This window comes from Aquarana catesbeiana, linkage group LG04 (genome assembly GCF_042186555.1).
Source record: "Aquarana catesbeiana isolate 2022-GZ linkage group LG04, ASM4218655v1, whole genome shotgun sequence".
Classification (NCBI taxonomy): domain Eukaryota; kingdom Metazoa; phylum Chordata; class Amphibia; order Anura; family Ranidae; genus Aquarana; species Aquarana catesbeiana.
The window spans coordinates 16,781,317-16,793,646 of record NC_133327.1 but is presented as its reverse complement, the minus strand read 5'-3'; the positions used below and the strand labels follow the sequence as shown (position 1 = coordinate 16,793,646).

The window sequence follows — 12,330 nt, the reverse complement described above, 5'->3', positions numbered from 1 at the left end:
ATCATAGTATCATCCGCATAGAGCATCAATTTCTCATGCCTGTTCCCATATCGAAAGCCAGTGATACCCGGGTGATCTCTAATTGTGATAGCCAGGGGTTCAATGGCTAGCGCGAAGAGCAGGGGAGACAAAGGGCACCCCTGTCTTGTACCCCTACCCAGCGCAAAGATAGGAGACATTCGGCCCGACGCTCTAATGGCTGCCTGCGGACATCAGTAAAGCAAACGAACCCAGGAAATGTATGTTTCCCCAAATCCAAACCTCTGGAGAACGCCCCATAAATACTCCCATTCGATGCTATCGAAGGCCTTCATAGCATCCAACGAGAGCAAAGCCCTTTGTCCCCTGTTATCTGCCTGGGACTGAATGTTCGAATGTCTCCTGAGATTCACTTCCGTTGATTTATTCGGCATAAACCCTGCTTGATCCGGATGCACTATTGACCTTATTTAACCTAATTGCTAGCACTTTTGCCAGTAACTTAATGTCGCTCTGTAGCAGGGAAATGGGTCTATATGATCCAGAGTCAACAGGGTCTTTCCCAGGCTTTAGTATTAGAACAATATTGTCTGTGGACATAGAGGGGGGCAGGGTTCTATTTTCCCTGGCTGCAGTAAACACCGCCAGAAGCTTAGGAAGAAGAACTACAGCATGCTGCTTATAGATTTCCATGGGGAGCCCATTTGACCCAGGGGCCTTAGAGTTTGGGAATTCTGCCAGCGCCGTTTGTAACTGCTCCACTGTAAGTGGGGCATCTAGGGCCCTCCTATGCTCATTGGTGATCTGTGGGAAACTAATGTCCTGTAGGTACCTCATAAGTTCCTCCACAGTATGCTGTCCAGTAGGAAGATACAGGTTCTCATAAAATCCTGCCAGTTCCTGTAGAATCAGATCAGGGGAGCTCACTAGTTTCCCCTCCGAAGTTTTGATTGCCCCTATTACTGGGGACCACTGTTGTGAGTTTGCTATCTTGGCTAAAAGGCGACTCGTGGTTTCACCCTCCTCGAAGAAAGCTGCCTTGGAGAAGAATCTTTTCTTTTCTGCCATGGAGTACAGAAGCCGCTCATAAACTGATTGAGTAAACCTCCAAGACTCCCTGGCAGAGTCTGTGGGATCCTTAACAAATTGTTCCTCCAAATCCTGCACCAGCTTTTCAAGTTCCTCCCTCTGCCCAGATGAGCGCCTCTTAACTTTTGTAATTTCTGCAATTAATAGGCCCCTCAAGTGGGCCTTAAAAGCTTCCCATTGAGTCAAAGGGGAATCAGAAAATTCCTGCCTAGCTAGGAATTCCCGCATGCTCCTCTCCAGCTCCACAGGGGATAAAAATAGCTTTAGCCAGAAGGCATTCAATTTCCAGGGTGCCCTGGGGAGCCCTGACAGTGGAGCCACTATCAAACTCATCACCATATGGGAGTGGTCAGACACACTGCGAGGTTTGTACATCACCTCCGAGATGGATGGGAGCATGGCAGGGTCACAAACTGCTAGATCAATCCTGGAAAGCATCCCATGTGTTTTGGAAAAACAGGAAAACTGCCTCTCCAATGGATTCCTGTGTCTCCAGACATCCACCCAGCCCACCTCATTAAGTAACCTCAGCAATGGTGATTCCCTCGATGAGGCAGACCCCCTTACACTCGGGTGCCTGTCCATGGAGGGACTCGGCCAGCAATTAAAATCTCCGACTATCAGTAACAGCAGATCCGGCCTGCCCACCATATATGTCAGCAGCGTCCGGAGCACCCCCCACCGCGAACGGAGGAGGAATATATATACATGCCAAAATACAGTGTAGCGACCCTATGCGACAATGCAAAAAAATATATCGCCCCTCTGAGTCTATATATGTGTCAAACTCCTGGAAATCTATGGCACTGTGCACCAAAACACTCACCCCCCTAGAGAAGGAGGTGTGTGTGGAATGATACACCTTCCCCGCCTAGGAATACTTTAAACAGCTTTGGGTTTCCGGAGTCAAGTGTGTTTCCTGGAAACACAGTATGGCTGGGTGAAACTTTTTCAGGCAGGTGGAGATCATCATGCGTTTAAGTGGGGAACCTAGCCCCCTAACGTGCCAAGACACCACATGCACCTTAGCCATTGGGAACCATGATATCTAGGAACAACAGGGTACATACAGAACAGCAACACATATATAGATTAAGCAATAAGTAGACCATGTTTAGATAACCCCCTGTGGGGACGTTGGGCCAGTCCAATAACAGCCAGGTTACCCCCCTGCATAGGATATTTGCTGTGAGCCATAATCTAGGCACAACAAATATGCCATATTTTGCATAGTAACAAGTCCAGAACTTAATTTCCTTCAATCGAAGCCTGTGGGTGTAAAGGGTTAAACATAGAAACCAAACATGTGTCCAGGCCATCAACAGGACAGGCCAGAATGATCCAAAGTGGATCAAAAACTGTTTAAAGTGGTGTTCCGGCCGAAATGATACTTTTTAAATAAAAATACCCCTATAATACACAAGCTTAATGTATTCTAGTAAAGTTAGTCTGTAAACTAAGGTCTGTTTTGTTAGTTTATAGCAGTAGTTTGTTATTTTATAAACTTACAGCAGGCCGTGGCCATCTTAAGTGTGGGCATCTGAAGCCAGACTGTATTTCTTCCTGGATCTCGCACATGCTCAGTGCAGCACAAGCAGTGCAATAGGTTTCAAGTCAGGTTTTCATAGCAACGGCAGTTTCAGAGGAAGTTGCCGCCCCTTCCCAGAAGGCATTGCAAACAGGAAATGATGCGATGGGCCGCGGCCAGGGAGGAGGAAGTGAAAAATGAATACAGCAGATATACAGTAGGTGCTGAGAAAAAAAATAAAAAAATATTCAGTTTGTTTACAGTGCACAGTTTAGTGAGGGATGCTAAAGAGTTGTAAAAGTGGGTGGAACTCCACTTTAAGCACTTCTTTTCCACATCTCACGTAGAAAGATCGCATTTTTCTTGCAACTTTACAAGATAGCTCAAGGTTCACATGGTAGTATTATGTCTCCCAGCAGAACAAGGCATAGGTTTCCCCTCCTGTCCAAGATTTATCCGCCAGGATCAGAACAAACGTCAGCAGCTCTTTGTACCAAAGATAGAAAGGGGGCAGATAAGGCATAGCAAAAGAAGAGAAAAAAAAAAGGTTGGTAAAACAAAGGGGCAAAAGGTGAGCTTTCCATATAAAACTTGCCGGTATATCTAGTATATCCAATGGTCATCATGGTGACTAGCTGCAGCAACGAACATATCAATCACCATCCTCCTCTCCACCTCTGTGGTGTAAAGCCTGCTCATTACGATCCAGCCAGAGAGCAGCATCCTGAGCTGATTCAAAAAAATGGGTTTGACGGTTAGCAGTAACCCTCAACTTGGCGGGGTACAAAATGGCGTAAGGAAGCTGCAATGATCTTAGACGCCTTTTCACATCTGAAAACTTGGCCCGGCGCCGCTGCACATCCGCAGAAAGTCCGGATAGAAGGACACTCGGACTCCGTTCACCTGCACATTAGCTTTATCCCTGGCTTGTCTCAGTACCGCCTCCCTGTCTCTATAATGTAGGAGACGAGCGAGGACAGGACAGGCCTGGGGGGGGGCACCTGGTTGTGGCGGGAGGCCTGGTGTATGGTGAGGCCTCTCTACAGTGAAGAACGGGGAAAAGGCCTCCTTTCCAAATACCCCCTGCAGCCACCCCTCAATAAAGGTGGTAGGATCTCTCCCCTCTGTTTTCTCCGGTAACCCCACAATGCGCACATTATTCCGTCTCAGACAGTTTTCGATGTCATCTGCTCTGTTGTTGGTATCTTTAGCCAGCTGATATGCTACATGGGCCTGCCGAGCAACTGGGGGCAATTTATCTTCAACCTCGCTCACCCTGCTTTCCACTGCGGTTGTGCATTCCCGGATTTTTTGCAAATCCTGTCTCAGCAGGGAAACGTCTTCACTTAATCCCCCAAACTGCTCCTTGAGAGTATTTACTGAGGCTGTGCAGACATACACTGCTCTCAAAATCTCAGCCAAAGTTGGCTGCTCAGTGTCCTCAGTTTCTGTGTCCGTGGGCAGGGGAAGAGAGTGCTCGGCTGCATAATACTGCTCTCCCTGTCCCTCCTTCTCTCCTGCATCGTGACACTGTGAGCCCTGTACTGCTGAGCCCTGTGGTGCCACGTGAGGCTGAGCGGGACCTCCTCTCTCATTCTGATCCAGGGGGCCCCCCAGTTTTTGGGTATAATAAAGCATGTCTCTCGGGTACTCCTTACCCTGTATCTTTTGTACTTTCTTGTTGGGATCCCACTTAGATGCCTCTGCTCCTCTCGGCGTGCGCTGTGCCAGGGCCGCGGCGGCGCCATCTTGGATTTCCGAATGCATGAAATCCTCCTTTTTCTTTGTTTTTCCCCGGGTACAGAGGGCCGGCCGGTGGTCCGGGATGTTGCCCCGATCGGTAGCCAGCTGGAGAGCCATTTCTCACGTTCAGGTCACTGCTGGGAGAGGATCAGTAGACTGTGCTGTGGAGGAGCTGCGAGACACACGTCTTCTCACATGCCTGTCTTGGCCACGCCCCCGAGTGTTGACTTCTTAGGACTCTCTCTGTGTCACGTACCTGGTGAAGTGAAGGACACAGAGTGGAATGAGGGCCGATGTAGCAGGTGGCACCGGCTGGGCCTTGGCAAGAACCTGACAGCTGCAGATCACTGGATAGCCATCAAGAGCAGGAACTCCGTGTTGCTGGATCAGCAGGCGGAAGCGTGGTCGGAACATAAGCCAGGGGGTCATCAACAGCCGAGCAGAGCAGGTACCGGAATGTGAGGCAGAAGCAAAGACAGAATACAGGCCGGGTTCGGTACACAGTCAGGCAGCAACGTACAGAAACATGAAGCAGGAGCAGGGTCAAACACAAGCCGGGGTCACAGGAAGGCAGGCGGAAGTCCAAAGGAAGGTTCAGGTACAAGCCAGGTCAAACACAAGAAAACTGGAACAGATCAAACACAGGTAAACAGGTACAAGCTGAAAGACCACTCAGCAATGTGTGTGTGTCATTGCTCTGTTTAAATAGACCGGCTGGCGCCAGTACGTGCACGTGTGCTCACGCGTGTGCCTGCTTGTGCCCGTACACGCACATGCGCCAATACATACTATTCTTGGCGCACACTAGAGTGTGCCCGCGCCTGTGCTCCAACACGCGTCTATCAACCGGACTTCTCTTACACTCTGGTTACATTCAGCCAGTTGCTAAGGGTTTTCACTTTGAATGCTAGGGGTTTTCCCCCTTGCTCGTTACTCAATGACCAGTCCAGGGTGTTTGTGTTTCTTGATATTTATTGTGGAACTTGGATGGGAGAAGGGATTAGCGGGATACTTCAACTTGAACTATTAACAATAGATAAGGACAACTCTCACTTGGCCTCCCCAGAAGATTTGTGAAAGCAGACTCACTGCTTTAACCATACATCCACATCTATGGAGGGATTAAGTCTTCTTGCTCTCACTAGCAGCAGACTTGATGAACTACATTATCTTCAGGACACTTTACACTAGCATCCCCTTTATCGACACCCGTCCACTGACTCTTCTAGATGAAGGTGTGGTCCTCACTTGACAGGCATCAAAGACACAGATCTGTACTCACTGTAGGCAGACTCGGATCCTTCTTGATGTCCCCCTTTCAATCAGCTCTGCAGGACCTCTGGGTTCAGCTCCTCTCTGACTCTTTAGGGCCCTAGGGTCGACCACCCAGGGCCTCCTGGACTCTGCTCCCCGACTCAACTAACTCTGAGCACATGTGCTCTGGCTTTTATACAGTATCCCATAATGCAATGGCTGTGTTTGATGGGCACAGTGGCTGCGCTTGATGGGCACAGTGGCTGCGTTTGATGGGCACAGTAGTTGCGCTTGATGGCACAGTGGCTGCAATTGATGGGGGGTTTTTCTTCAGTTTGTTTGCACCCCCCCAAAAAATTTTGAGCACCAGCTGCCACTGGTTACAGCGTTTTTGAAAAGCACTACATGAAATTTAGGATTCTACCTCTGAGGGGGCAGTTTGTCCATACCTGAAGAGGTTTAGGCTCTGTGAGGAAGGGGGTAGTTGGGCTGCATAAGTGGACATTGAAAAGGAACTATGTACTGGGTCACCCATTATCCTAAATAGACTGTCCACTGGGGCTGCACCAGAGTCCCACTGGTTGGTTAGAGCACCAGTCTTTTGTGCAAAGTCTGTAGCTATCAGAGTTAGAGAGACCTCATGAGTAAATGTAGGCCCCCTGAGTTTTGTGCACCCCCTCTTCCTTCATACAGACGGGGTACAACATTACCTGACAGACTAGTGAGCACTGATTATTACTGTCCACCTTCTCCTACTATGACATTTTTGGAACCCCACAATATGGGTTAACTCCCCTGTCTGAGCTGATATTAAGGGATTTCCCATTTACTAATCCTCGTTTGTTACTTATGTGATCAAATGCCCATGTGTGCTCCTCTATGTGGGTGAGACCACACAAAAATGAAAGATCACATTGCACACCATAAATATTTGATAAGAGATAGGTTAACTGAATTACCATACTGTATATTGGTTGCGCTTATCCAAATCATCATAAACTCAATTACCGTTGAGATGGCACTTTATAAAGAAAGGACCTGCAATCTCACAGTTAAAATTAATGGTCATAGACGGGGTTAATCGAAATAGAAGAGGTGGTAATCGTGAGTCAACACTGAGAAAGAGGGAGGTGCAGTGGATACATTTCTTGGATACACTGTACCACAAAAGGACTTAAAGCAGAGCTCCACCCAAAAGGGGAAGCTCCACTCATCTGCTCCCCCCCCCCCCTTTCAGGAGGGAGGGGGGAATGGGTACCTGGTTTTGACGCATACGCAGTAGGGAACTGGCAGTGAAGCCATAAGGCTTCACTGTCAGTTTCCCTTACGTGCAATGGCGTTGGCAGCACCGGAGTGCAGATGGAAATATCGGCTGGGGTGCCGACGTTGATGCATTCCAGGACAGGTAAGTGTCCATATATTAAAAGTCAGCAGCTACAGTATTTGTAGCTGCTGACTTTTAGTTTTTTTTTTTGTGGGGAGCGGCTCTAGCTCCTCTTTTATATTTTTTTGTGTGAATAAGCCTATTTTTATCTATATAGGGTGAATTCTTTCTTTTAAATTTATTTAAAATCTATTTATGAGGATTTTTTTAGCTATGTATAATATTGATCCATTAGTGGCAGTTGTTTATATTATCATTATTGTTATTGTTTTTTTTTACATTAGATGTTTATTGGGTTGCTTCGGAAGTGGTGTTGGGGATTGTATCCATTTTTTCAGTCATCTCCTTGCTCTTGCTTAATTGAAGACACTTTGCTGACGTTGTTTCAGATGCTTATCTAATTAACTAAATTGATTCCAAGTGTTTATGATATGTAGGGCTTTTTTTCAGGGGGAACGTGGAGGAACGCAGTTCCGGCACCTCCACCACTGAATGTATGTAATGGCAAGGGGTGCTGTAGGGTCTATTGATGATGGCTGCTGGAAGCTCTATTGTCGCTGATGGGGATCTATTTTTGCGTGGGGTTCTATTGTTGCTGGGGAGGTCAATTGTTGCTGGGAGGGATCTACTGTTGAAGGAGAGGCCTATTTTTGATGGCTGCCAGAGGGTCTATGGATTCTCGCTGCTGGGAAATCTGTTGTAGCTGTAGGGGGTCTATTGATTGCTGGGTTGGTATTTTGTTTTGAGCGGGGTCTTTTGTTGCAGAGGGGGGTTAATTGTTGTGTGGAGGATCTATTTTTGCTGGGGGTCTGTTGTTGCTAGGGGGTCTATTGTTGCTGGCTGCAGGGGATCTTAAGGCGAGAATGCCTTTAAGGCTTTTTTTGTTTCATACAAATTACTTAGCACCACAAAATGATACTTATTTGGTATTCTCTAAAAGAGGCGGTACTGGGAGGTGGGTAGGGGGTGGAACCAAGTAAGAGTGCTCGGAGGTGGGTAGGGGGCGGAGACGAGAGGTGATTCACAAGGAGGGAGTTCCTACACCTATGCTCTGAGAAAAAAGCCCTGTATGTATATATAAAAACTTGTATGTGCTTTGTAAATGTTGATGTGTTCCTATCTGAAGAAGGGCGCTATTTGGATAGCCCACAACTGTAATTATGGGATAGTTCTAATTGTTTTTGGTAAGTTTTTTATTTGAATACATTTTTGTGCAGCGATCCTTAGAAACGTTTTTCTAAAATAAATGAGTAATATACAGTTAGATAAACGTCCAGGGAATCCTTTATAAATGCACCCCGTTCTTGAATATAGATATTCCCTCCTTAACCACTGGGTCACAGCTTTCTATCTCTTGGTGCTTCAGTTAGCTGCAGATTTCTTAATTTCTCAAAGTGCCTCTTAGCTCCCCTAGTGCCCCCTAACCTCCCATAGTGGCCCACAGTCGGCCAGTACAGATAGCCCTCCTGTACTGGGCCCGGGCCCAAAAGGGGGGGGGCTCAGTCACCTGTTGAGCAGGAGGGTTGGCTATACTGTGTTATTGCAGACACCAATTCTTTTCTGCCTTCCCCTGCAATGCTGCCAGCTTCTCCCTCCGGCTGCACTGCAGGGGAGTGGTTCTACCACATACACCCCTTTCATCTGCTGTCTGGGCCCCGATGTGCCCCTTTTCCCAGCAGTGCTGCTGGCTTCCCTCCTTTCCTCTTCTGCCAGCAGCTGCTGTGGACATACGGATGGATGTTTCAGGGAGGAGAGGGGGGGAAGGAGTCGGTAAATATGTAATTTATTGGCCCCTTCCTTTTCTGAACGAACACAGTGAGTGATCGGTACAAATAACCCTATTCATCACCGAAGCATAGTAAATGGTGTTTGCTATGCTTCAGTTTGTGAATGAGCAAGAAGATTGAGAGTGCTTCCAGTTCATTCATCTTTGGAACTGAGGCTGCAAATAAAGGTATTGATACAATCTATGTCCTCACTTTTGAATATTTTTAGAAGCATCTCAAACTGATGCCATGAACACAAGTCCTAAGCCCATTGATGTAAGCCCTATTTCTTCTGGTCATAGTAAATCACCCACCTGTTCTAGTACTCTCAGGCGATGTCTGTGGTTCCTGAGTTCTTCTTGAAGCTCTGACAGCAGTTCTCTGAGCTCCAGGACCTCCTGTTTCCTCTGCTCGTTCTCATGGAGCCAGTACGAGATTTCATCTGTACAACGAAACATATCTGGGCACCGGTGACCATCATGTTGAGGCAGAGTGGCGACAATCCTGCACCGTCCATTAGCCAGGACCTGGTTGCTGTACTCCCCACAAAGCCTTGTGTCGCCAACAGGTGTCTGGTGAGGATCATTAAGTGCAATGGTGCTTTGTATTAGCGACCATATTAAACGTAATACAAGAGTTCCAGTTAACATAGCCAACAGCAAAGCACGGTTTTCCAAAATCAATAGCCCTTCAGGCACCCGTGATTGGCTCAGAGGTCTATCCCTCTAAATTTTATAATTTTAAAAGTCTTAATAAATACATTTCTTGTTTCACAGGACGGCCAATGGGCAAAGTATCTCAAAGAGCAACTGCATTGCAATCAGGCCTGAAAAAAAGCAAATATAGGTTAATCAGCTGCATGCAGCATAATGCTCCATATAACAGAGGGCATACAATTGAAGGAGAGTCACAGTACCAAAACTATCTGTTTTCCAGGTGTTGGTCCATTTCTATCAAATTGGGGTATTCTAACCTGGTCTCCATCTTTTGTCATGTTCCAAGACTCTGACTATCTCCAGTCCTATGTCCTCTGACAGTCTTCTGTAGCATTACATATGCTGAATACTATGGATGGCCCTTTACCTTCATTACCTTTGCCCTGGTTACAGGGCCCCTTCTATTCCTGCCAATCACATTTGAACCAAAGCCTGTTGGCAAATTGTACAGTATCTCCTATCCATACCATGATGGTCCTTCCTTCAAAGGTACCCAATGGAGCTGCCACTTGATTCCCTTACTCCTGCACCCTAAAAAATAAGTGTTGGAACCCATGGGCATAGCAGGCCATGGTATTATAATAATAGTAGGCCGCCCAGTTCAAAATGTCCTCCCAGAAGATTGTTCAGCCAAGTACTCCTCTTTAAACTTCACAAAAAGGTGACAGAAGGCAACAGATTGTCCACTTTGCAAAATTCCTAGATTTTCCTAATGGTGGAATATAGGTGACAATTTCAGTTGATGCACTTTGGACTTAACATCCCTAAGTTGGCCTTACACTATTCTATCTGATCCTACAATTTCTGCACAATCACCTCTAGATTAATCAAAACTATATAATATGCGGACACTTCTAACTAATCCATGTCATTTTATTCCATTCAAGCATTGCCACTTACTACATGCAAAAGGAGATTACTCAATCAAATTGTATTACGTAACGATTCTCAACCAGGGTTTTAATGGAACCTTAGGGTTCCTCAAGAGATTGCTAGGAGTTTCTTGATTTGTTGCTCATTGACCTCCCATCCGATGGTACTTGGAAAGTTCTTGGTCCAATGCCACTTGTCAAAGCCAGTAGCATGCTACCAACAATTTTTTTTAGCTGTCTGTAAGGCACCATTATAAGGGGGTATTTCTCCCACTGACCACCAATGTAAGGAGCATTTTTCCCACTGCATCCTAAAGACTTAAATTTACCAAGAAGGGTACCCTGGGACCTAATGATTATTTCAAAGGTTCCACTGGGGTAAAAAGGTTGAGAAAGGCTGGTATAGAGTATGGTCAACAATAGCAGCATAAATATTAATGGCTTCACAAGAGATAACCTACAAACTACAACTCTTCTTTATATATCGTATACAAGTTATGTAAAAACTATGGAGTGGAATATTAGCCTATATCAGGTAAGTAACAAGCAGTTTAACAAATTAACACCAGGTGGCAGCAAAATTAAAAAAATATGGATCTATATAAATCCTGTACTGTTTAATCTCAACTGTTTTTGCTGTGGAGGAACCCTTGAAATAATTTTCAGGTCTCGGGAAACTGTCAAGAAAACCTATTATTCCCACATCTTACAGTCTATCAGTAGATATAGATGTAATACATAAAAGAAGCATTTAGAATGGATGATAGAAAAAGGGATTGTAGTCTCTCCTTACAGTGGTGGTTAATGACGAAATGCCTCCTTACATTGGTCTCAGTGGGAAGAATGGTCCTTATATTGGTGATTAGTTGAAAAGTGTTCCCTTACATTGGAAAAGTATCTCCTTACACAAGTGGTCATTGGAAAATGCCCCCTTCATATTAGTGTCCAATATAGGTATCTCAAGAAGTAAAGCCAAATTCCAAAGCTCAATGGCCCCCTTCATATTAATGCCCCCTTCATATTAGTGTCCAATATAGGTATCTCAAGATGTAAAGCCAAATTCTAAAGCTCAATGGCCCAGGTAAGACTGCTCTCATCAGGCAGGGCCACCATATTTAAGGTACCCATAATCAGAGAGAAAAGATACTGTAACATGAGGAGTGTCAAACCACAAATGCATAAAAGGAAACTGTCATCATTAAATTACCTTTCATCAAATTGAAATAAACAGTCAACACATTTCAATGGTCTGAACACTGTCCTCTCATTAGGGATTGGATGGTGTATGTATTCTTGTAAAGACTTAAATAGCTCGATTGGCAAACTGAATTAATATAAGTAAAATAATATCCGAAATGGATTCCTGAGAGACGAAAGGAAAGGCTCCACTGACACCACACTACTGGATCTGGTGAGATGCATTGGTGCCAGAACTATGCAGGCACTATCAGGCAGGTGATCAATCCACCACTGCTGATGGAACTCCCTAGAAAAGTCCAAAGGAACACTTGTGCTTCATGAAACCCAGGTTGAGAATGGCTACTATAGCATTTAACACTACTGTCCATTATTAGATGGGACTAACCCTATTTCTAAACCGAATTTTCATGTCCCTTTTACTTCCTCCTCCTTTCTACCCTGATGTAAAGATCTCTATAAAACATACTATTTAGGTACAGAAACCATGTTGCTAATAGCCAATTTTACTGGACTTCTGTCATGTTGAAGAACTTTCGTACATAATCCAACTACTGATATACCATGGCCTGGATAAATGAGGACCTTCACAGACATACCAAAAGTGTTATACTACCCTGAACCTTAATCCAACCTCTAAATTATCATATTTGTTATTATAAAAACAATAAAAATGAAAAACAGTGGTAAAAAAGTACCAACACTTTTTGGAGTATTCTTTCTCAGGGTTTGACTAAATTGGGGCATGGAAGGGATCTGTCCATTGCCTACATATATAGGTGTTCATTTTGCTCATCTCAGA

At 45.4% G+C, this 12,330-nt stretch overlaps 1 protein-coding gene across 1 annotated transcript in view; it reads right to left on the bottom strand.

Annotated features, from left to right (window-relative positions):
* The window catches only part of LOC141141328 (fibrinogen-like protein 1), a 60,679-nt gene that overhangs the window by 18,154 nt on the left and 30,195 nt on the right, over positions 1-12,330 (bottom strand). The window contains exon 2 of the mRNA XM_073629001.1: positions 9,058-9,569. Coding sequence (XP_073485102.1) covers positions 9,058-9,393 — 336 coding nt within the window. The 5' untranslated portion in view covers positions 9,394-9,569. The remainder of the gene's footprint in view (positions 1-9,057; positions 9,570-12,330) is intronic.